Source organism: Amblyomma maculatum, chromosome 7 (assembly GCF_055883805.1).
Source record: "Amblyomma maculatum isolate TAMU_Amacu chromosome 7, ASM5588380v1, whole genome shotgun sequence".
In the NCBI taxonomy this organism is placed as follows: Eukaryota; Metazoa; Arthropoda; class Arachnida; order Ixodida; family Ixodidae; genus Amblyomma; species Amblyomma maculatum.
Window position 1 is genome coordinate 63,411,674 of NC_139350.1, and position 26,322 is coordinate 63,437,995.

Below are 26,322 nucleotides of genomic sequence, written 5' to 3' on the forward strand. Positions count from 1 at the left end.
GCCATGATTATTCGTTTTACCTGAGACGCTGTGTAACATCTCTAACTCATGCGTTAACGATAGCTTCACCCATTTTGCTAATAAGCGACCATTCGTTGTAAATGTGGCCGGTAAAAGTCGGCTTGACTGTGTTGTCAAAACCACATCCCAGTAGATTTCTACCCCATCCCTAATTACTCCGCGGGAGCCTAGGAGTAAGTGATTGGTCTGCATCAGAATACTGGGTCACTCCTAATAAAGTGTTCGCACCAGTATGTTACAAAACTGCATAGTTGCCTTCCAATTAAGAGCGATTTTTGCGGATGCTGTACGTAGATGCAATAGGTGATTCTGTGATCACTAAAAAAACATTACTGTCTTACCGTTAAGCCCTTTCTTAAAGACGCAATTTGTGACTCGGCTATGTTCTCACTTTCCTTATTTTGCGTCAACTGCTGCTAATTTTGTCATATCAAATATTTGCCGTCACTAACTGGATGGCTTGAATTTTATTACCGTCATTTAAACTGAGTTCACCATGAGTAAAGCTTACTGCTTGTTTAACTTTCACATGAAAGAATAATAAGCATGCGTGATTTGGGGCCCGAATCAGTCATTAATTTCATACACTCTTGAGTCAGTGCGGAGTCCTGTCGTTAAGTTTTGCTCCATTGCAGCTATGGCTACTACTTAACGATGTATCTAGCCTGAAATCTCGAATAATATTTCAGTTCGCGTTATTTGGAGCAAACTTTCAAGATATAGAACGCGTGACGATTTTGTTATTCACAACCGACCATCTCCTTCATCCTTAATTTCTCACCCACCGGACCTCAGCACATGTCGCCCACAATAAAAACGCTTCCCCACCGCCTGCTAATATTGCCGCGTATCTTCTCGTTTTTCATCCACACTGCGAGCGACAGAAATAATCCCCCTACTGAAGCCAGCCTGCAACTCTTAAAAATGTAATAAAAAAACCACAAGTCTGTTATAATTACCTCACGCAATCACCCCTGTATTGGGCTTTTAGGTGTACTCTGAGAAACTAAAAAAAAAAAAAAAAATCCTAGGGATGCCTAGATTCGCAATCCATTGGCAACGCGACAGCAGGGGAAGCTGTTGCTGCCTTTACATCGAGATCTGTGTGATGGTTTCTTGCTCGAGTTCGCGGAGCTCTATACTCTGTCTGCGCATGACCGGACATCTCTTTCAGTCACGCAGCTGGTGGTTATCTGGTTCTCCGAAAGTGTCCAGAGGCGGCGGAAGATGTTATTTACCCTCCTATACATAACCCTACTGATAATTTGGCTCTTCAGGCCGATCTGGCAAGAGTCGAGGAATTGGTTAATGACCCTTAATGTTAACAAAATGGCCATAATTATCTTCCACAGACGCCAGCATTATTCTTCGCACAACTACTTGCTAAACGGAAATACTATCTCCTCGGTATCTTCTTTGAAATATGAAGGCGTCACAATTTCCAGTAGTCTTACATGGCGTACTCACATTACATCCGTTAATAATGATACTAACCGCACATCTGACTTCCTTTCGACGTAACCTAACTCTTGTAAGGCTCAAATTGGAGTACGCCTGCTCATTATGAAACCCGCATCTTCAAAACCTGATATCTACCCTCATGTAATGTCCTGAAAGGGACCTTTGAGGAAAAATAAAACAAAAAACCAAAACCATGCAGCTAGATTTATCTTCTCCGAATATTCTTGCGATACTGGTTTCATTAATCTAAAAGCTAATGCCGGTCACCCAAGCTTGTAAGCGCGCCGTAAAATATCTACTGGCGACGTTGCCTCATAACTGCCTGCTCAGTTCAAGCGTTCAGTCGTGTCCGACTCTTCGTGACCCTATGGACCATGTCACGCCACGCTTTCCGGTCTCTCACTATCTTCTTAACATCACATAGCTTCATCTGCAATGCCTCGAGAATGCCATCTAACCATCGCGTTCGCTGCCTACCCCTTCTCCGGCGACCCTCAACCTTTCCCAACATCAAATCTTTCTCCAGCGACTCCTCTCTTCTCATCAGATGACCAAAGTAGCTGAGCTTTAACTTTAGAATTTGACCCTCCAATGAGCAGTCAGGGTTTATGGTCGACAATATCGACTGATTTGATCTTCTGGCAGTCCAAGGAACTCTTAAGAGTCTTCGCCAGCACCACAATTCAAACGCGTCAATTCTTCGGCGGTCAGCCTTTTTCACAGTCCAACTCTCGCATCCATACATCACAACTGGAAAAACCATAGCACGGGTTATACGGATCTTGGTTGGCAGACTAATGTCTCTGCTCTTTACTAGGCGGTCAAGGCTAACCATTGCTCTCTTTCCCAGAAGCAGGCGTCTCCTAATTTCATGGCTGCAGTCTCCTTCCGAGGTAATCTTGGCGCCCAAGAACAGAAAATCTGTCACAGCTTCCACTTCTTGTCCATTCATGCTCCAGGACTTGATAGGGCAAGACGCCATGATCTTCGTCTTTTTAATGTTCAGTTTAAGCCCAAACTTCTCACTCTCTTCTTGTACGCGCATCAGAAGTCTCTTGAGTTCCACTTCACTTTCCGCCATTAAAGTGGTATCATCCGCATATCTAAGATTGTTGATACGTTTTCCAGCAATCTTCACTCCAGCTGAAGACTCGTCCAGACCGGCCTTACTCATGATGCACTCTGCATATAGGTTAAATAGGCAGGGCGACAGTATGCAGCCTTGTCTCACCCCTTTCTCAATCGGAAACCGATCAGTAAGACCATGCCCAGTTCTGACAGTGGCCTCTTGCCCTTCATAAAGGTTCCTGAGGAGACAGATGAGGTGAATTGGAACTCCCATCTCTTGGAGAGCTTGCCACAATCTGCTGTGATCTACGCAGTCAAACGCTTTCGCATAATCAATAAAGCAGAAGTAAATGGGTTTCTGGAACTCTCTTGCTTTTTCCATGATCCAGCGAAGGTTGGCTATTTGGTCTCTAGTTCCTCTGCCCTTGCGAAACCCAGCTTGCACGTCCGGAAGCTCCCCATCCACATACTGCTGCAGCCTACCTTGCAGGATTTTTAACATCACCTTGCTAGCATGCGAAATAAGCGCAATCGTGCGGTAGTTGGAACAATCTTTGGCACTGCCTTTCTTTGGAATGGGGATGTAAACTGACCTCCTCCAATCCTGTGGCCACTGCAGGGTTGTCCAAATCTTTTGACATAATGTATGCAGTGTGTTAACAGCGTTGTGGTTGAGGTTTTGAAGCAACTCAGCTGGAATGCCATCAATTCCGCTAGCTTTGTTCTTAGCAAGGCTGGCTAAGGCCCATTCAACTTCACTCTTCAGGATGCCCGGCTCGAGATCAGTAATCACAACCGTCTTATGTTGGGTTTGCACAATCGGGTCCTTCTTGTACAGTTCTTCTGTGTATTCCTGCCACCTCTTCTTTATCTCTGAGGCTTCAGTGAGGTCCTTGCCTCGTTTGTCCTTTATCACGCCCAGCTTAGCACAGAAGCTTCCTTTGATATCTTTGATTGTCTTATACAGAGCTCTTGTGTTCCTTAATTGGCTGTTGTCCTCAACTGCTTGACACTGTATGTTCAGGAAGGCATTCTTATCTCTCCTTGCTATTTTCTGAAAATCCGCATTGAGAACCTTGTATCTTTCTCTTTCCCCCATACCTTTTGCCATCCTCCTTTCCTCAGCTATTTGCAAAGCCTTTTCAGATAACCAGTTTGCTTTTTTGCATTTCTTTTGCTTTGGAACTACCTTAGTAGCAACTTCTTGTATTATATCACGAACATCAGTCCACATCTCTTCGGGCTCTTTGTCTTCTAGATTTAATTCTTGAAATCGATTCCTCACTTCCACAGCATATTCTAATGGAATCTGATCCAGATCATACCTGAAAGGCCTTCTAGTTCTCTGCGTTTTCCTCAATCGAGGCTTAATTTTGGCAACAAGAAGCTGATGATCGGTGCCACAATCGGCCCCAGGCCTTGTTTTTACTGCTTGTATAGCGCTTCTCCATCTCTGCCGGCAAATAATATAATCGATCTGATTCCTGTACAGACCGTCCGGTGAAATCCATGTGTACAGGCGCCTCTTGTGCTGTTGAAAATGAGTATTCGCTATGGTCAGGTTGTTTTCTTGACAGAACTCTACTAGCCTCCGCCCAGCTTCATTTGGCTCACCAAGACCGAACTTGCCTGTAATTCCGGATATTTCTTCACTCCCGACCTTAGCATTCCAGTCTCCTATGAGAAAAACGACGTCTGATGATGGGGTGCGGTCTAAAAGGCATTGTAGGTCCGCATAAAATCTCTCAACGTCAGCTTCTTCAGCAGCAGTGGTCGGTGCATAGACTTGGATAACTGTTATGTTGAAAGGGTGACCTTGGATCCGAAGTGAAATCATTCGGTCGTTTTTGGGGTTGTACCCTAGCACTGCTTTGCCCATTCTTCTGTTTACTATGAGAGCGACCCCATTCCTTCTCTTGGATTCGTGCCCACAATAAAAGACATAATGGTCGCCGGAGTTAAATTCTCCCATTCCGGTCCACTTGAGCTCGCTGATACCCAAGATATCAATGTCCAATCTGTCCATTTCTCGCTTGACGATATCCAGTTTACCTTGCGTCATAGATCTTACATTCCATGTTGCTATGTGATATATCTCCTTGCAACATCGGACTTTCCGGTCGCTTCCCGACACATCCACAACTGAGCGTCCTTTTGGCTTTAGCCCAGCCGCTTCATTCGTCCTGGAGCTACTAGGAATCGCCCTTTGTTCATCCCCAGTAACATGTGGGCCGCCTTCCAACCTGGGGGGCTCATCTTCCGGTGCCATATCGATAATGGTATTGTGACTGGCCATAGGGTTTTCTTGGCAGGAAATACTGGAGTGGGTTGCCATTACCTTCTCCAGTGAATCACATTTTGTCAGAACTCTCTGCCGTGACCTGTCTATCTTGGGTGGCCCTACACAGCAGAGCTCACGACTTCATCGAGTTTCGCAAGCCCCTCCGCCACGACAAGGCAGTGATCCATGAAGGGGGTAAAATATCTAGACTTGATAAAATTTCTGATAAATTTCTGATAAAAGACATGATAAAATTTCTGCAATAAACAGAGTCTAGAGGTAAAATATCTAGACTCTGTTTATTGCAGAAATTTTATCATGTCTTACTACCTAGCACAGCAGTAATTACGCCGATTCACCGGACATCCAGTCACATCGGCCACAATTTGGCCGTCTATCCGCCACATGACCCCCCCTCCCCCCCTCTCGAACGACAACGCACCATCGACTCGAACGATCTTCCCGCTGACATCGTCGTTCGTTTTAATCCAAGCCATTTCAAAACCGCCATTGAACATTTTTTCTGTTAATCGCGATAATCCTGTCAAACCTATCCCTCATGTAGAACCCCCGCACTCATGGGGCTTTTGAGGTATCGGAAATAAATAAATTAATAAATAAATGTATCGAAATGAATACTGCCACTTCTACTCTGGTTGCGTCGCTTCCAAGCTGACAACTGGATGAATGACATGGCCTATGAGTATTCCTAGCCTATATGGTTCCTAATGGTATCGAAATTAAAATTGAAAAAGGTTTAACTACATAACACCCACAATTTTAGGATCGTTAATCCCTTAGGCGAGTCAGTACAAGTGCTCACCTGCGGCTGGTGCCAGCCGGGGGTGTCTTCCCACCATCGCCATTTCCCTGGGAACCTTCAGCAGCCACATGCGGGTCATTGACAGCGAGAAGTTCAACGCTGTCTTCGGGAGAACATTCATTGCACTTCCAATCTGCGGGCATAGCCACGTGAGCCTTCAAGCACTGGCTGTTCTCTGAACCAGGAGCCGCCACTCCATGAGAGCTCTCTGCACAAAAAAGTGGAGACGCGCACACTGCTCATATCAGTCGGGAATCGGCGCTTCAGATTGTCCGCGAAGGCATGCAAGGAAACGCACCCGCTTATCGCTGCTTCCTCCGATAACCGCGAATATCTACGCACCTACAGGCTTATATGTTACATGTTACATGTAACATGTAACAGATGTCCGTGCATAAATTTATCAACAAGATCATTGGTCTGAAATTATACCCGTTCTACGGGGGAAAACTATTATCGCAGGTACATTGCGTGACCAAACTGAGACCGCAGGACTCTTATCTCTCTTTTTATGTTATATTATAACATAAAAATGAGACAGCCGTCATGCACGGATGAAGCCTCATACACCGCCGCATCGTGTATGACACCACTTACGAGGCTATTGAATGCACTCGTACTTTGATCACATGAGAGTGAGCAAAGTCTCCTATATGTTTCTAAGGGTCTCCGAGAAGTTTCGCAACCCGTTATATAACCAGAGATGCGAGTTTGTTGTGCCCTAAGCACTGAAGTTGCGTTTTGCAAATAAGCAAGTTGCTGCGGCGGTTTTCAGTGATTCGTAAAAATAGGAATGAATAATTATCAACAAGCGCTGCGGCGGTTTTCAGTGATTCGTATAAATAGGAATGAATAATTATCAACAAGCGCTAATATTTTCTTTTCTCAAGGATGCGGGATCGAATCCCGGTCTCGGCGGCAGCTTTTCGATGGAGGCGAACAGCAAGGCGCCCGTGTGCTGTGCGATGTCAGTGCACGTTAAAGAACCCCAGGTGGTCGAAATTTCCGGAGTCCTCCACTTCGGCGTCTCTCATAGCCTTAGTCGCTTTTGGACGTTACCCCACAAACAAACCAACCTAATATTTTCTTTTGATGTTTTAGAGTTTCTTTTACTTCGTGACGGGAAAATATTTAGGAAGCAGTGATACTGCTCCTAAGTCTAAACAAAGAATTCTAGGAAGCAGCCAAGGTAGACGCTTGGGCATGTTGGTTAGACATTATCGTATGAGCTACATCGATAATGTCTAGGAAGCACACTCTTGGCACAATATCATCAGCGCTTTGTGCGTACGCTTCTTCAACATAAAGGCGAGACCAGAAGCGTCTGTACGTCTCGACAAAGGCACTGCAATATGTTACTATTCTCTTGAAGAGAGCTCAGTTTCGTGCTATCACCGGCTTCGCTGAACGTTAGCACGAGATGCCGCTGGTCGGCACCACCTTACAACAGCAACGATGCGCACAAGAAGTTAAGTGCACCTGAGCTCTCTCCGCGAGTCTAGGAAGTTTGACAGCGACTTTCTTAATATCTGGGGCTTGCAACATTTTCGCGGTCGTCATATATGTGAACATTCCTTATAAGTCCCGTCATCGGCCTCAATTAATCTATACGTTGTTTCTCTTGTCCACTATGCTTTGAAAGGGAGCCAAAAATAGGTTAAAATGAGGCACGCTTGCGTGTAGCGCTTTTGTCAACGTACATCATTACAGTGCTGAAAATTCCGACTAGCCTTTTCAGACGAGACTGTGCTCAGGCTCGTTGGTAAGTTGCCACTTCTATCAGGTACAGATGATTTTATTTGTAATCGCCTTTTATTATCCTTCATTTTTTCATGAGCCTCAGACACCTTGACAACTGAAGCCTGGGTTGCTGCACAGACCTCCATGCTCGGCTCCTGACCTGTTACTGCAAAGTTCTGGCAGATTATGTGGTAATACCGGGCGCGAATTTTAGCATAGTCGCCCCTCGCTATAAACAATAGAACGTATCTCGTGCCTAAAATCAAATATCGCCTGTTATTTTGAGAGCCTTCTAGCAACATCGACCTTTATAGGCAACGGCTTCGTTCCAGACAATCCGAAGTGCGTACCCGTATTTTCCGTGGGGTCTCCTCTCCCAAGCCTAGGCTTGAGCCAAGGCTGCTGTGCTCTGGCCATATCAGCGATTTTGGGGAATAGCAGGAACCAACAGCTGTAGATCTCCTGTATCAGGTGAAGAGGTGCAGACTGGTCAGCCAGGTGGTGGTTCGCAGGTCCTGTGGGTAACGCGCTATAGCCGACAAAAGGGCGCGCACTGCGTTCATTGCGCTCTTGGTGCGCATCAGTCGGACCGCGACAGCTCGTAGGCAGGACAGGCCGCCGTGCTATAAAAAAACACCTCCTGACTGCGAACGCGGAGGAATTTTTTCGTCCTTGTTTTTAATCTCGGCCAGAATTCACGCTCCTCTGACTGGCAAAGCATCCACGGTGCAAATCACCTCATACATAGATATGTCATTAAGTGGAGCATGGTAGACTGAGTGTACAGAGATGGCATCCACCGAAATGCAAACAAAATTAGCTAAGGTTGAGGGAAAGCGTAGTACGTCATAAGGACGAGGCTGTCTGCTATGCTGCGCAGCGCCAAATCGTGTGAATTTTGAAGAAGGCGGGGAAAAAAAAATAACAAACAGGAATTATGCGGGCCAGCTGGTACATGATACGACACATTAAATTAGCAGTGCGCAGACGGGAGAGAATATAAGCTGTATGCCTTTCTTCTAATTCGTTAGGCTTGCGAGCTGCTTATTTTATGAGAACAAAAATTAAACCCAGCTGTAAGCTTATTTTAACCACAAAAATGTTCTGGAGCTGCGTGGCCCTCGACACAGCCGTACACATAATGTCATGCAAAGCAGCAAGCTTCAACTCTTGAAAAAAATAATCTGTTTGAACACAGAGGCATTTGAAATGCACTACTGCATGCCTGAAAACGAGGCCTGAGACCGCTCGTAGCAAGCGACATTACAGAAATCAGGATCAGGCTACAGAAAAAGAACACGCGCCTCCCCTCCCCCCCGCAACACTGATGCATCGCGAGTAGGTGAAACGGCGAACATGCATTGGCGATCTCTTCAACCAAGGGGGAGGAGGCAAAACCTAAAGGAATGTAAAACAGCGTCAGCATTATAAAACACGTTGCCTCTGCGTCGCTGTTTTCTTCTGCTCTATTCCGCGCCACTTTCCCATCGATCTGCCTTTTTCAAAAGGAGCTAGAGCATGAAGTGCGGCCAAAGTAGGGCCGTAAAATGCGCGGACAGCAATCGGAAAGGAGTTTTATGAATTCAAATCCGATCGCTGTTTCTCACCTGTGGAAAGACGGTGAGGCGAATGAGGACCTTGCGCAGCTAGGCCTGCTGGTAGCGCTTGCCGTCAGAGCCGGCCGCCGGACAGCCGTGTCCGGTCATCCAGGGAGCTGAACACGCCACCCTCCTCCTCGCGGTCTCTGATGCTGGGCTGGATTCAAGCTGGAATGGGCCTGGAGGCAAATTGGAGGCGACCTTGCTGCGACTGTTGGATCGAACGTTCCAACGGAACTGCGCCAGCCTCGCAGGCCAGGCTCGCGCAACAAAAGGCTCCTCGTTTTCTTCGCAACCCCGTGGCTCAAAGCACGGGCTGCGATGAGTTCACCAAAACCATAACAAACGAAAATGTCACAAAAAAGACGAATTAGGGCGACCTTGATAACAACCTCTTCGCGGATAAAGACGAATTAAGACAGAGAAGCATGACCACCTCAAAAAAAAAAAAAAAAACGTTCAGCTTCAAGCACTGAAGCCCTGTGAGAAGCTTCAAAGGTGGCATCATGTGCTTAATGAATTACTCTGTTAACTAAAACTAAGTGTGTATTGAGTGAGCTCGTTCCACAAAAAATAAAGCTACTCGGTGTCATCAATACACATCAGTCAACGGCCACAGGGTTCAGAACGACCATCGCGACGAGCGGCACTCTAATTTAAAGGTTACTGGGAATTGACTCTTCAAATTCGGCGTCTGAGACACCTGAAACAATCGCGAAGGCACCTTAATAACTTCTGCCCGTGATCTCAAGCCTTCCAGACAGATGCCGTTGAATGCCTCCTGGCAAGCAGAGAGGGTGGCACAGCCAGCTTCGCGACAAAAGTTCGCCAGACTAAACTATGTAGTGAAACGCCCGCCTTCCTGTAAGTGATCATGTGAAGGGCAACGCACGATCGAAAACTGTTCCTTTCTGTCAATAAAGTTTTTTAGAGGGAACGGATTTCTTGGTTCATGAGTGGCATCACCAGAGCGTGTAATAAGTGCGTGTCGCCAAAGCATCTCATTATGAACTGACACTCCACGACAGAGATCGAACCACCATTCTTCCGTGCCCAAACCAAGCGCTAACCGCCACTCCGCGCCGAATTTTTTTTTCTTCCATACGGGGATTTATTATACCGAAACAATGTTGCATGTACATGGACTATGTATGTACATATTATTACGAAAAGAGTGTGAGATTAATACGATGCGCAATAGGACATACCTAGTCAACAAACCTTTTAACAAGAGGTAATATGCAAGGCACATCACTAAGAGTGAACGCCACTTTTTTTTTTTTTCAATGTCACTTGCATAACATCCCTGAGCGGTATTGAATCCTTGCAATCAATGAAACAAATTCTGAAATACTTCTGGAGATTCACAAAGGCGGCAATGCACCGTAGCTACGAAAGGTGTCCTTTTTTCCTAACCGCATTTTAACGTGCAGAGTCTCAGTATGTAGCTTATAAAGAAAGTCTTCCTACTGGCGAAAGAAACATCTTTTTTTTTTTGTACTAGTCGGAGTACATCATGTCCCAGCAAATCTAAATACAAACAAGGTACATGGGTGACTGGAAGAGCATAGAAATTAAAGCCTTGTACATACCCTCTCTCGAAACTAAAAATAAGAATTCTCCAGTGGGGAAAAACGATACAGAAGAAATCGGGTACGTATCACATCACATCACTTCATCACTTTAATACCTTAAAGACCCTCATCAGAGGGTATTACATCATAAAGCCCGAAACGCTTGACGGACTTGTACGTGGACTACGCAAAGGCCGCCAGAGCTTACAACCCGAAAAAGTAAAGGGAGATTATACGCCCTGCCAAAAATAGAGAGACCATGGGGACAGAGGTCGTTACGCAGCGCAAAGGAGTAGGGAACATGATCTTTCTAGAGATGCGCACTGTGCTTATAGGCAGTCAAAGGGACTCCGAGGTACTTTGGTAGCATAGGTGTCCCACCAGTATACTGAGCGGGTGTCGTTCCCCACATACCAAACCAGATACCGAAACGCTTAGAACGATTAAACTGACCATCTCACACTGAGCTAAAGCTCTCCTTAAACGAATAACCTCATCAATGTTTGGCTAGCTGGCGCAAAAAAAAAAAAAAAAAAAAAAAAAAAAAAGAACTGAGATCATCAGCGCAAGCCAATACCTTCAATTCGTTACCCATATTTCCAAAACCAATGACATGATCAGCCGTTTAATTATAACAGTTATGTAAAGTGTCTTCTGGCATACAACGAACTAGAGTGGGAACAGGGCGCACCCTTGTTTTATACAGGAATGTATGGGAACTGGTTGTGAGAGAAAACCATTTATATTCCGGCATGAAGACTATTGTTTATAAAAAATACGTATCCCAGTAGGCACAGCTGAACGAATATTTTCCCGATCAAAGAGCGGACAAATGAACGAACGGGAGACCCAATAAAATGCCTTTACTAGGCCAGATTACAGTAGTGTCAAATTCTGAGCTTTATAACGGAGAACTGCAAAACTACAAGCTGCATGTAGATTAGATTGCATGCACGGGACTCTCAAGCCACATGTCTGATGAGTTCCAATGAAAGTAAACACTCGAAACTGAAGCCGATTTGAGAAAACTTTAGTGGAAATGTTATAGTCAGCACTCGAAAGCGTGATAGGTCTGCAGCCGTACACATATTGGAGTTTATTCATATCATCAATGTTAGTATTTAAACATACTGATTTTTAAGTGACCATGTATGGATCCCACATAATTACTGGTCTCGAAAATTTCCAGTAGGAAAGGGGATAAAACATATTTAAATGTCTTGTATAGAATTTGTCTGACAGACCATCAGGTCCCGAGGTTGTCCAAAGCGACAAACAATTTTTTGCGCCTTTCAGTTCCAAATTTAATGGAGAACGTGTCGCCTCACAGTCACACGAAACGCTCCACAAGAACGCCACCAGCTGTGCCTGTTGTCGCAAAAAAAAAAAAAAAAACGCAGCTGTAATGATTTGCAAACTCCGTCGTTATTGCACCTAAATTAGCAAAGCCACGCCGCAACAGATTTCAAAACCTCGCTTGGCAGCAGCCTGGCGACGCTGATCGCGATATCTGTCTCGTATAGCTCCTCAGATTGTAAAGCACGATTGCTTCGGAATCACACACGGGCTGCGCGAAAGCCCTCTGCATCGAACTTGACTCCACGCCATCTTCTCGCGAGAGTGTCCCTGTCTAGACTATGGATGCAGGATGGCATTGTCGTTGGTAAATAAGTACAAATGCTGGAAAAATAAAAATCACATTATATGAGATGAAAATTTAAAAACTAAAGATGACAACAAAAAATAACAATAAATAAAAAAAAATCAAGAAGCGTCTATCGCAAAAACAGCCGCGGCAACGCTGACAGTTTCGCACTTGTTATGTGCAGGATCTACAGTGCTTATATTTTTTTTTCCCCTGCTCTAAGCTACAGTTCTTTGCGAAACAGTTGATTCTGCCATAGAAGAAATGTGAAGAAGAAGAAAAAGAAGGCCGGCGTTGTGGCGGAGTGCTCGAAGTCCCACGGAGGACTCAAGCGGAGTCCGAGATTCCTGCAAAAACCACTAATATTTTTGACGTAATCGCCTGTGGAAATTTCCTTGTATAGGCCACGACACCTCGGCCAATCCCCCCATGTGGTTATTTACAATGTTTCAAGAGGCCAATATGAAAGAGAAGAAGAAGCGGCGTCCCCTGTAGCTCGAGATTGCAATTTACTTTGTCGGTGCCGCTTCTCCTCTCCTTCGGGGCGAGTACAAGAGCATTTGCGTTAGCTCAAATTTGTCATTATTTACATAACTACATCATAGCTATGGACAGATTCCCTTGCTAACGGTATTATAAAATTTGCTAAGTTCAAAAACGTTGCTCAGTGTTTTGTGTGTTTTTTTTTTTTTTGCTTTCATTCAATTCTGTGATCCTAAATCCTAGGTTTATTTTGTTTAGTCGATATTTCATTTATAGCACTAATTCAGTATCTGCATTAAATTTGGCGGTCCACGCTCAACCCTGGCCTATCCCCCTTCGTGGCTAAGTACCATTTATCAAGGTAGAAGAAGAAGAATAGTTTTTTTTTTTATCAAGGAAGAAGAAAAAGCCAGGATCCCTGCTCGAACTCGGTCCCTGATCGTGGGTAGTCTGACCTGCGCAGGGAGGAAATTGAATGAGAGCACGTCATGGGGCGCCGTTCCGGACCAGCTGCGGCAGAAGACCGAGCACCAGGGCATACATCGCCGTCAATGTCCGGTTACTACAGGTGAGAAACTGTTATACGGACGGTCCGTCAGTTCGCTAAGCAAGATAAGGGCAGCAGCTTATCTGAGAAATTATAGTTCCAACCTTCACGGTCATTAGCGATCCTTCGCTTCGGCCACCTACACGCAGCTTGGCGCGCATGCCTAGGTACCTGACTTAGACGCTATTGTGGGGTGAAGGCATTACGCCATCACACCTTCCTTAATTACGACAGCGGAGAAGTTAACGGGGACGCGTCACCCAGGTCGTCGCTATCTCGCAGACCGCGTAGCTGCGGAGACGTGTTCGGTGGGTTCAGGCTCGCTGTGACCGTATGGCGCAGATGTGCGACTCTGCGTCGAACTGCTTCCTTCCGTTGCAGCAGGATGGCAATCGCTCTGTATATCCACGGCCGCTGACATGTCGGATGTGCCGGCGTCCCGCGTCGGAACGGCATGGCAGTAGGGTACGGTGTAAGGAGACCGAATATACACCTTTCATGGCATCGCCAGCCCGGCTTGTAGAAGGCGAAACATGTAAAGATTTGAAAGCTCAAAATAAAAACCGCTTCGAAATAAATAGCGAGAAAACGAAGCCTGGTTCAGAACAAAATGGTCGTATATAGCATACAACACAATCAACTCAATGCATTGCATTACGCTAGCTCGTAGTGTTCGGGCATGGGGAACTGCTGGCTTGTGCACCTTTCCCCGCGATGGGCTTGGAGTGCACGTAAAGAAGAAGCGCCAACCCATTGCGCAGCTTTTGTGTGCACATTACCGGTAGGTTATTTCATACGAAGCAGACAATGGAGTAACCGGGAGTAGCCGCAGCCAACACGCAAAGGACGTCAGATGTTGACTGCCCCCCAACAATTTGCCGCCTCATGTGAACATCCCCAGCTAGATGCTTCCCAGTCGGCCGAACGTCTAAACTAGACCACATTTTACACTGTGTGGTGAGGAGATATTTTGTAGAAAGCTTCGTTTGCAGATGAAAGCGGATTCATTCTATTCTGTCTAATAAAATAAAGTTAAAAAAAAGTGGTGTCTTAAATTCCAACCTCAACCGGCCCTCCCTCTTATGTCTGCAATTAACCGCGGAAGAGTCGGAGCATGTGTTGATACAAGGTTTTGCGCCCCCGCCGCCGGCAGCCCCTTACTGAGTGAAAGAAGACCAGGGGGGCACAGTGAGCCCAATCCCACATCTCTGAAAGTCCGAGCGCGATTCAAAAGCTGAACAAAGCACTTGGCGCCTTTGGCCAGAAGGATAATGCAATTATCCCCGCGTGTCGTTCGTGTTCCACTAAAGGTACAAAGAGTGCCCTTGATATACGCGCTTTATGCTAGGACTGCAGCAGTGCCAGAGTGGGTCTCATGGGACGACCCAATACGGGAGCAGGTGCAACCACTTAGTCCTTTTGGCGCATTCTCCGGCAAGAGGCACCTGTGCTCCCTGCGATTCAACTCTCGCCAGGAAATATTGGCTGCCATTCCTTAAACAGCTTGCACAGGATTAAAAATCATGTTAAATATCCTTCGTCGCTTTATGAAAGCTTTTGTTTGGTACTGTATCAAAATGACAGCGTGCTGAATACCGTATTTACACAATTGTAACGCGAGTTTTTTTTTTCTAAATATCACATTGTTGTGAATGCACTTCGCGCATAGTCAGAACTAATGTTCGGATATAAGGCATTTTTCTGTTTTCCGCTGCTTGTCCAGAAATCTCCACCAACAGGCGTGTCATTTCTGAGGAGAAACGAAAGTTTTGGAAAACTCGGAGCCGTGCAGCGAAGCTAGGTAACAAACATATGTATATATATATATATATATATATATATATATATATATATATATATTGTTGTGAGCCTTCCACGGATCTTCTTTCATTTGTACATACCATAATCGTCTTCTTTCTTTTGTACATACCGTCGTCATCGGCCCGCGGCGCCGTCTCCAGCACGCGCCTGGGTTCTCCATCAGATTAAAACGCTGACACGGCGTACCTTGCCTTGCCGTCACGACTTTGGCGTCGCGACCTGGCCTTCTTTCACAATATATATATATATATATATATATATATATATATATATATATATATATATATATATATATATATATATATATATATATATATATATATATATATTGAAGAAGGACGGTCCACCGTCCGAAACTGTTGGAATAAAATAGATAATCGGGAAAGCTGTGTGACCTCCTGTTTGAATATATATATATATATATATATATATAAAGGACGGAAGAGGGCAGTGTACAGTAAATGCCAGTTCTGGGGCGGGCGCAGGCTTTTGAGTCACAGGCTTCGTACGCGTCAAGTTTACGTGACGCGCTTCACTTTTTCTTAGATCAAATCACGGCATGGCAAAATGTATGGTTTCATTAGGTTAGCTCCGGTTTTACCAGACATGGCAGTAATTGAACTACAGTAGTGACACTACTGTAATTTAACTACTTTTTCGGTAATTTGTAATGTAAGGAATTACTTCTTGGCAGTAATTTTGAAGCAAAAGTAAATAACTCCTTTCGAAACTACTTTTACTAAAGTGCGCCATTACTCGTTTAATAGGCAACAGGGTAGAGTGCCGCGAAAGCAGGAGGGACGTGCGGCAAGCCGAAACCAGCGCAACGGGTCGGTAAAAGGAGACAGAATCTAAGACCAGAATCTGCGTCTGAGACCTCGTGTGTAATGATGACAACCATTCTCCAAGCAGCAGGATACAAGGCGTGGAGGGAATGCCGAAGGGAGAGATGGTGCAAGAAGGCTGGAGTTGAAAACTGGAGTGTGGTGGAGTGGCACTCCCTGTTGCGTCAGCTAGGGCACAGTGCATGGCTTCCGAGATCACCCCCGTGCGGAGGACATGCACAGTGGTGCCTGGTTACACTCGTCACCACAGGGTGGGGGAGGATTTGGGAAGGGGGAGATAGGCGGAAGGGTTCATGGCGTGAGCCACCGTGGCTTGAGCTTTACTGAGCAGTGATCATATTATGCCGACGTCGATTCCTGGGACTGCGGAAGCAGTAAATACCCTATCTTCTTCGGGCCCTTCAAATGACGGAGACTGCTCCAGCCAGGAAGACGCTGGGTTCGCCAGTCATTTCACGGCCGTTCGACCATGCTTCAGCTTTCATTTTTTTTTCGCAGTCATCTTTTGCAATTGCATGTGCTGAAGGAAATAGATAAAGAATAGCTCTCTGGGATGGAATTTGGCGGGACGACGAAAGAATGTGTGCTTCGCGTCTGGAGAACAAGTTTTGTTTACTAGCTTTGCTTAGTTTTTGCATGATGGAAACAAGAAAGTAATTAAAAGTAATTGAATTACCCAGTAGAAGTAATTGTAATGTAGTTTATTTGCTTTTCTGTGATTTTCAGTAAAGTAATCAGTAATGAAATTTAATTTTTTTCCTCGTCAAAAGTAATTTTGTCATGTATGGTTTTAACCGTAATAACTTTTTTGTTTTCTTCCGAACACGAACTTCCCAACGTTTGTATACGTCGTCGCGTTGTATTAAGTGTAAATACTGTAGTTTCGCTACGGTATGTGATGCTTCTAATGAATATTTCTCTGTCTTAATCAGGGTAGATGATTGTGCAAGCTGGTTATTCGCGATGAAGACTCTAGCACTCGAAAACATGGCCGATACGATGGAGACACCCCATATAGCGCATGGAAATTCTTCTTCGTGTTCCTGTATTCGAACGCTATACAGTCTTCATTATTGCTGCGTCTCACAATGAACGAAAATATATGAACATTCCCACTTCCTTGATTGCCCTGTGTAGTCGGGTAAATGTTTGGGTCGGTGTCAAGTGTAGTTACTTATTGGCGCGAATGCCTCCTCGTGCAACTGCAAGAAACCAAATGAAGACCTCCCCCAAGGTGGTCGAAAACCTAACTGAATTTTTTTGCAGGATACCTCTGGAAACCCTTCTTGGAGCTCATGCTAACAGCATCATCGAAGGGGCCGAGTTCTTCAGCTCCGAGATGAGGCCGCTCAACGATGGCACTCGCAGAGCTGGTTTGCGGGCTTCGCACGTATTCTTGTACTTCCAGTCCGACATTGGCAAGGAAGCGCAGGGTGAGGCAGTCAACCGCAGGGTGGTATTTAAAAGGCTAAACACAAAGGACACGCGCAGAAGAATTTCCTGACTCATCATTCAGTGGACAAAAGTCCTCCTGAATGGATTATACAAAGCCCCTCTCGGGGAGAGGATAAAAAAGGATATTTGTCGGAGGAGCGAGTACTGTGCCTAGCGCTCATGCGCTGGGTCCGATAACAGACGTAACAGCGGCTGATGCACGTGTGGGTGTTACCGCGTCTCAGCTGCTGTCTTAAATGCCTGCTAGTGTCAAAAGTACAACTATAAATTCCTTGGACATTGTCCATGCCTGAGAATACGTCTGGCTCGTGGATACGATAAGAGAATGCAAACCTGCGAAACTGGAAGCCAGAAGGAAAAGCACAAGGTGCCCCAGTGTTGGGATTTTAAACCGCCAAATTCGTAAGCGGCCACAGTTGCAACAGTTACTAAAGAAGCGACGTGGGCAGGTAAATAAATAAATAAAAAAAGAGAGACAAGCAGGCTGACGTGCAACCCAGCGCCTCTTGTATATTCAGCCTCGATCAGATCGGCCGCGAAATGTGAACTGCGCCCTTTTACGTCGTTCTCTCTCACCCACCCGCTGGTTATCTTTTAAAGTAACCAAGGCTCAGGCTATTGAGGAGGCTCTAATTGCCCTTCAAGCGGGTTCACCTCACTGAGCCACGTTGAAGAAGTAGGGCCTGAAGCGCTTCGCTGAGGTGAATAAAGCGTGTTGAATAGCTCCCAGCCGGAGTAACGTAACACGCGTTAATTACCAGCGGAGCGTGCAGGAAGAAGCCGGTCTTATCGGAGTGCTTGTTTATGAGATGACCGTGCTGTTGACTCCAAATAGTAATTTGATGTGACAACTATACATAAATGAGGAGGTGTTTGGCATATCACTGAGTGAACTGAACTGTTTATAAATCTGAGTTCGCGCCCTGGATAAAAGTTTTTTGGAGGATTTAGCGACATGCCAACTCGGCAATCACCGGGATAAGAATGGCCATCGATATCGGTTGCTTTTCAATTAAATTTCAAATAACGCGCTTATTTCTGAGGAAAGCGTCCAAAAAGGCACAAAGTCGCACGATTGTCGTGAATATTCGCCAATAGTCTACGAGAACGTAACGGCCATGTGCAAAATAATTCGCCCCAAGCAGGGAAAACATTTATGCGTAGGATTATTTGAGTACTTTTCAGGGGTAACGCAATACGACCTCCAGAAGAAAAATTGAAGTCAGATACAGTTTTCGCGTTGGTACATTCACGAGCCCGTCACATGAACTTATTGCTATCAAGCGACAGACACTTCATGATTCGAGCAGACGTAGTTTGTCGACGATTCATAACAAAAAATCGCCTTATGCGATGCATGGAGCGCGCTCATGTGGAACACTACCGCGGCTTCTTAAGATTGAAGGCTTCCTGCTGAAAGTTATCTGTTCATATACCGCTTCGCTTGTTTACATTTTATCTGACGCTGATTTTATAAAATGAGGCCCGAACGCAGGATGACGCATTGTCTTAAACGTAGCTTTGCGCGGACTTTCGAGCGTCATTCGTAATTCTCGTAAGCGTGCCAAAAAGATTTCTCGAGGGCGACTACACAAGGCTCCTTCTGTGTGGCTTCATTTCCTCTGCAGTGTTGGAGCGCGATGCCGTGTTTCTCGCCCCGAATCGCCGATCATGCTCTTCGAGTGGGACCTGCCGTAGGCTCCGGACACCGAGAGCGACGGACTCGGATATCTTGGCCGGGTCCGTCTCCAAGGACGCCATGCACACGCTCGCAGATGGCGAGTTTGGCGTCTTCGAAGACCCGAAGTCGTCAAAGCACTGCATCGAGCCCCGGTAAGGGACTTACATCGGCAGAGAGCCGGCCGGTAGCACCCTGGTTCACAGTGGGTTCCACATTTGCCAGGCTGTCCTTGATGCTCAAATGAGTGTAAAGTTTTGGATAGGGAATCTTTTCACATTCATTGCACCCATGCAATTGCGTACACGGCACTGTGATAAACTTTTGTGGGCTTTTTTTTTTTATTCAATACAGTTTTTTTTTTAAGCTCTGTAAGAGATGTATTCCTGTTCATGTACAAGTTACGGTGTTTCATATCAGGTTTGTTGCTGGCAGCGTGAACTAAATGTCTCAAAATTGTCAGCCTGAGCAACTGTTGTCTGATTTCATGCTTCTGAACTGCGTCCGTATTGAGAACATCTGTCAGGATTGCACACTGCCCGTGGACTCGGTCTTGGCGCATCACTACGAGGTGAAACATTTTACAATGGCATTGTCTGCATGGCCATGGCTGTGTAAAATGTGTCACAGTGTAAGCAAAGTTTGAATGACAATTGCTAAAAACACATCACCAAGCTACGTTCAGTAATGTGTCGTTGTCTTTTCGACGCAAGCATAGTTTCTTTTTCTTGGATATTTGCATTATAGTATCGTACCCGAAGGGAATGTAAACCCACAAACCTTTTTGAGCTTTTAAACAGTGATTCACGTGCGGCTTGGTAAAGGGAAATCAATGGCCGCGATTTACAAAACTGGGACTGTTGCGCTTAGCATGGCGTTTGATTTGATCCCAAAGACAAGGTATATATTAAGGAAGGACCCTAGGAATTGAGACTTCAGTATGATAATGTAATAGTAAAATAAAATACCTGCTGGACCGCCATTTCGCAGAAGAATGCGTCCGATGCAAAATTGTGGGCCTTCTACGCACATTGAAAGTGCGCGACCGTTAAGATCAGTCTGCTTGGCGTATTCCCTTTTCCGTAGCGAGTGCGTGCATGCGTAGCACATGCGCAATTCGTGTAAGGGAGATAATGGAGCGTGTCCTCCTCCTGCGGTCCCAGATTGCAGCAGCAACAGCAGCTGCAGGAGCCCATCGACGACCACCAGGAAGCCATGCACTCGAACCGTATTCTGCACCTCCGGCTGCTGTCGCAGTGCCAACCAAGACTGGCCTTCCCGTTAACGCTGTGTCTGCTACCCGCGGTAGAGGAGGCACTGGTGGATGGTTCCCCGCTTCCTGCCTTGGTGCTGCGTACTGGTGGTCCGGTGCGGCACTGCCTACCGTCCACTCCAAAGCGCGGTCGAGCTCGAGGCTTAGAGCCGACCAACAGGGAGAGCGGGGACCCCACCTGCTGCGACTCCCGCGGGATCATGCAGCCAATTCTACATAAGCGGCCGCGCCTGTATTTTTAGTATCTCGGAAGAAGGCAGCGAGGGAGCCCCTGCTGCGACCTCCGGCCGCCGCAGGATCATGCAGCCAATTCCACATAGGCGGATGAGCCCGCATCTTCAGGATCTCGGAAAACATCTCATTCTGTACAAAACGTTTCCATATGAAGGCCTCCATTGCGAAAATTGAGTTTGCATCCAGTTCATTACGTTTGCACTTAATGTGAATAAACGTAATTCTATTCCACGATCTCAGGTACTAATGTTTTTATAAAGATTTTCCTTTATTGGTTAGTTGGTTAAGTGGCTCTAGTGCCTCGTTCAGAGCGCCTACTCTGATATCGTGCCTTACCATTTTTTTGTCCTATATTTTGTCCAAATATGTCTTGACGATGATAGTTTTAGAAATAACTGCATTATTGAGGCTCTCTGTCTTGCTTACCGCAGCGCGTACTGCGGACGCGGCTTTTTGTATGGGCGCTTTCAAGCCTTCACTAAAATTCCTATATGGTAGCATTATTTTTTTATTATTCTCTAATAATTGCATTCTCTTAATCCTGTGCATGTTAGTAGTAATTCAGTCCGTGTTTGCTGCGCATTTATGAATTTCAGAGCTTTGAAATATCTCAAGCGCACGGGGTCCAACGAGGGCTGTAAATTCGTTCTAGCTCTCGGGATCCTTAATGAAGACATCCCAAAAGAATATCACCTACGCCTAATGCCAGCTGTGTTGTTTGTGTATCTACAGGCTGATGTTCGAAAAACTAGCGTAATATGACACATATAAATACAATAAGACTTTTCGTCAGGGCTACCCGTTATATAGCACGTGAATTGTGGGCTGTTTCCGCTTCCATTATTCCGTTTTTTTTTTCTTAGTTTTTTTTTTTAACTTTGGGACATTTTGCTGAAAACGCTCACTGGCTAGAAAAAAATCTGTATCCGTACTAGTCGTCACATATGACGTCTTCACTATCACGATTTTTAAAACTAGAGCTGTGCAACCGCGTGCTGTAAACATTTGAGGAGGAGGCGGCACATAAATTCCCCCACTTAAGCGTATTACGCGCAAGCATCAACTGAACCTGTCTGCGCTTTCCCTTTGGGATCGTCGTGCGCCCACGTGCACTTTCCACCTGACTTAACAAAGTTCGCTTAATTTCTTCCTCTATTATCTCACACCTACTTTCGGCATAAACAGCCGCAATGTACCGAACTGTACGAAAGATACTCATCAAAGATCTGAACATCCGCTTTAACCATGCTGTATGAACGTAACCTAGGAACGGCTTCTGCCACCTTGCATGTATAAATAACCGGTTGTTTTGATATGAAAGATCGCCCATCATAGGTATAGATATGCTGTTTAGTCGTGCCTTCCCAACCTGCCTGTGCGGTTTAGGGACCGCGTGCCTATGTCTGCATTGACAGGCCCTGGAGGGCGGGATCCCTATCTCATCAGTCCTTGATTCAAAGGTGGTGTCCATGTTTGGAGCGCCTGCTTTCTAGGCCATGTAATGTCTTCTCATGAAATCACACAATCCGACTACCAATGAATGCACGGCCATGTCATGTGCCAACTTCAATCTGCCACTTCCATGCCGCTGATTTTTAGCCCACAATGCCGCGGCAGAGCCGACACGAATTTTCTGGTAAACGGGGCCTAACGTTATTGCGTTGAAATTCTCTAGCAACCGTTTTTCATGAAGCTTAACAGTCCCACAAACTGAGGAGCGTGAATCAGGTGAACTATTTATGAGGAGCGCGAGTGCCTAATGTCGGTGAAAATTGTCTTGTGTCATCAGCGTCGGCTGTTCGCAGCCTGGCATCCTCGACGTACCGAACGTCGTTGATCATAGGTGAGTTGACAAGCCTGAGTTCGTTTCTCTTTCGCTCATGTCGTCAGACGTAAAATTGGTCGCCGGATTCTGTGATGTCAGGAGACCGGATTCTATGATCGAGTTGGAGGGAACTGGTTAATCGAATAGCTGCTTCCACAGAAAATGATGATGAAAGGATCGAGAAAAAAACGAGATAATTTCACTTCCCGTTTTAAATCTCACGTCCTAAATAAATCGCGAGAAGGCCTTAGGCAGGCGGCAGCATGCTGGCGCCAGGTTGTTATAATTGCACTCATATCACGAAACCTCCGCATGAAAAAATCTTCCACGACTACTGGAGATACCGTGATGCATTAGTCACATGATCGGAAACTTCCGCAGCAGAATAAATGATTCAGAAGCCAGCATCGCTCCCTGCATTATATGTTTGTATAGAAGCTAATTTATAATCACATAGAATTCGGAGCAGAAATTACGCAGGCACATATATGCCGGATGAACTTGATTCATGATCTGCGGAATTTTTGACATCATGTACTTTTACAAACAGGTGAATTTGCTCCAAATATTGCATCCGACTTTCGCCCGACGTGGTCACCACGCCTCTCGTGCCATCGCCCTCCTTGTGTGTGATCACTCGCCCGTCGTTTCGTATGCGTCGACAATGGCCCTGTGTTTAGTTGCTACGGCGATTGCGGACGCCGCATGGCTTTCGTCCTGTGAACAAATATTGGTTGGAAGCTTTGTGTAGTGCTGTGATGAAACGTATATATTTCGTGAAATTAAGAAAACAGGCCATTCCATCTGTTGCATTAATGGATAAAATGCATATTCAACATCGATATAGACATTTGGAGACATGTTCCGAATACGTGTAGGCTGTTGTCTTCTAAAAAGCGGGGCATGGCCAGGTTCTAATCGTCATCCGTTTGCCACAAATTCAAGTCTTTCTTCCTTGTGGCACTAAGTTCAAGCTCTTGCAATCGTCTAATCCTCGAGGTGTGAATATGTGCGACGTCCAAAAAGATAACTCCTTTTCTGCACTATTTTATTGATAGTCAGCATATCCAACATACCAATCAGGCCTGTAGTTGACCTTGGGTCAAGCGGGGTGTAACATTCATTTCAGGCAATCTTTCTTGTAGACAAGGTAGACGCTTGGGCGTATTGGTTAGACATGATCGCTGCAGCACATGCGACGCAAACGAGAGGAGAATCGTCCTGTGTGCGCTGTGTCTGCTCTCGTCTTCGTTGTATGCGCTGCACCGATAACCTATCTTGGAATATGATCGCTTGCGAGTGTACGCAAATGTGATATATCAGATAAGTGATGCACTAATAACAGGTTCACTAATTAAGCGAACACCAAAGTACGCGAATAGTCTGCAGAGGGAAGTCCACAGATCGCTGACATAATGTTGCCACGTCGCACCCTTTTAGGTGTAGTTTAGTGCCCTCAAACTTTAATTTGTCCATATTATTTCATTGATTTGAATGGTTTCGACTTGTTTTTTTCGTCTCTAAGAAATCACGGTCGCTGAGTTATAGAGGTTCACCTTATAGGCGCCATGCATAAGTTCAATTTTTCAGAGGTTTCAGTAAACCACGTCTATATCTTTTGTAAAAACGTTTCTATAAGGAGGATTTTCATCTCGGAGATCTGAAGCGTCACAGTTTGTTTCTAGTAGGCGTGTTACTCAATAGACAGGTAACTTCAATTCTTTTTCCGGCTTTCGGTGGCGCGCCAGTACGTCTCACGCGCCTTCATCATTGGACCCTGTCACGCGCCGCGCTACGAGCGTAGCGTAGACAGCGTTCTAAGCAAACGTTAGAAGAAATCGGTGACGTCTTGACCGAGTGCCAAATCTACGGCGTTGTCGACTTGCAAAAGCCTTCTTCTGCAATCTATAGCGATGGAAGCCAACGAACTCCTAAGCCATCAGGGCCAGGCAAGTGAGGCGGAGTTGCCCCAGGCTGCACCCCCGCAAGAATCATGTCCTGAGGCAAACGTGAAGCGGAATTTTCGAGAGGCAGAACATCCGAGGTCCCCCGTCATCTCGACGACGAAGGCGACCACACCATCGGCTGCCGTTCGAGAGGAAAAAGCCACTCGTCACGGGGAATGCACAGCGAGTGGACATAGAATTCGCCCACGGGGTTTTTAACGATGTCACCAGAAAGCAATGACGCGCTCTTTCACAAAGGTATTCGAGGCTGTTATTTCAATAAATTCCTCCGACTGTCCTCCTGCGTGTTTTTGAGGCCCACCATGTGCGTCGGCCCTTATCCCCGTCGGTGGCGTACTGCTGTCCGAAAGCATCGGTTTTCTAATGCCTCAGCTCCTTAGACCTTGGCCCAACCGTAGCCTGCGTGACTACCCTGCTGCTTTGAAAAAAAAACGCGGAACACAAATAACGGATGCATGCGCGTGATGTTTGCTTCGTGCTCCCGCAGTTCTTGGCGGGGGCAGTGCAGGCTTGCACCATCGCGTGCTGTGTGGCCAGTCTGCTTAGCTGCATTTTCCAGTGGTAGACAACTACGAGAGCAACGGCGCTATTGCCACTGTCCGGAGTTCGAAAAACTGTGACAGAAGGTTTGACCACGGTCGGACTCGGGCGGTGGCGGCGGCACGCGCGTGTGTCAGCCGCTCAATTCCGACCATGGTCCGACGAACACGGTACGGTGAAATGCTGTCAAAGACTCAGCTGTGATGTTCTTAATGGTTGCCTTCGTTCGAGAAGAATTTGGGAGTTCGCTACAATATGATCTTGCCTGCTCTCTTTTCTTCTCCTGTGTGAATTTTTTTCTCGTAAGGGGTTTCATTTGATGCTTAATTGGGAAAGGCTTTCACACTAAAGTCTCTTTGCAGGTGTCCATATCGATCAAGTTATTAATCTTGAAGAGCATCGCTGTAGGCCTGTTGGTGGGAATTCGTAAAATTAAAATAGTGCAAACGGCAGGTATTTTCTCCTTGCATCGGTCCTGTTTTTACCGCGGATTTATTTTACGATCCTCTTCATCGGAGTTGCATTCGCGAGATTCATTTGGGGCGCCAGCAACATTTCGCTGTGCTCAGATTCATCCTGCATGGCAGAACCACTATAAACATGGGCAGTTGTAACATGAAACGGTTGGGCGAACGGTGCAGGTTACACATGGGGCACCGCGTCGCTATCATCGTCCTCTGACGATGATAGCGACACAGTAACGTGCTGAAGGCTTTTGGCTTAGTGCTAAACGGGAACAGTGCAGGTTAAAGATATATCATGTAACTGCCGACCGAGGTATGAAACCAGCGTCCGACAGCCTTCTATGCCGAGATGCCGAGATAATTAAGTATGTGGCATTGTAGCTACACTGCAGGCATCAGGTATTACAGGTTATTCGAAATAGAATAATAATGCCAGCGCTTATTTGCGCCCACAGGCTTAGGTACTATCGGGATTCCTAATAAAGAAGACAGTGATGTAAACATTAGCACTAGGCGCCCACGTTGAAACAAAAAAAGGACGAAGGGCGAAGGCATCTCCAATATTCCTTCATTAAGCCAGTCCTGTGCTAGGGTCATCGACTTAACCCATGCGAACACCATAACCTAGTCCATCCACCTAACTTTCTGCCCCCCCCCCCCCTGCAACGATTTTATTCCCTTAGTAGTATCCAATTTTGGTACCCTTGTTGAGTGCTCTTTCATGCTGTGACATGAGGTACATAACGACAAGGCGGATTTTTGTCAGGGGTTCATATAAATCGCGTAAAAATTGTACTCTTCCCACCGCCATTATTCTCTTATTTTAACATTGACGTGAAGGGCTGCGATTTCGGTCCGGAGAGTGCCCAAGACGCTTATTTGCAGATGCATTCATGCAAAGTTTTCCTTGTTAACACATGGCTGGGCAGGAACAACCAAAGAGAGCATTTTGGATGGCTAGTTAGTGCACGAAGGTTGG

The 26,322-nt window shown here is 45.9% G+C and overlaps 1 protein-coding gene across 1 annotated transcript; it reads left to right on the forward strand.

Moving 5' to 3' along the window:
* The first annotated feature begins 17,246 nt into the window (after positions 1-17,246).
* LOC146183554 (uncharacterized) lies at positions 17,247-24,885 on the forward strand. The gene is made up of 5 exons (XM_084608372.1): positions 17,247-17,340; positions 18,991-19,195; positions 20,204-20,442; positions 22,337-22,390; positions 24,827-24,885. The coding sequence occupies exons 1-5, from the start codon at positions 17,247-17,249 to the stop codon at positions 24,883-24,885; spliced, it is 651 nt and encodes a 216-aa protein (XP_084464498.1).
* The last annotated feature ends 1,437 nt before the right edge of the window (positions 24,886-26,322 follow it).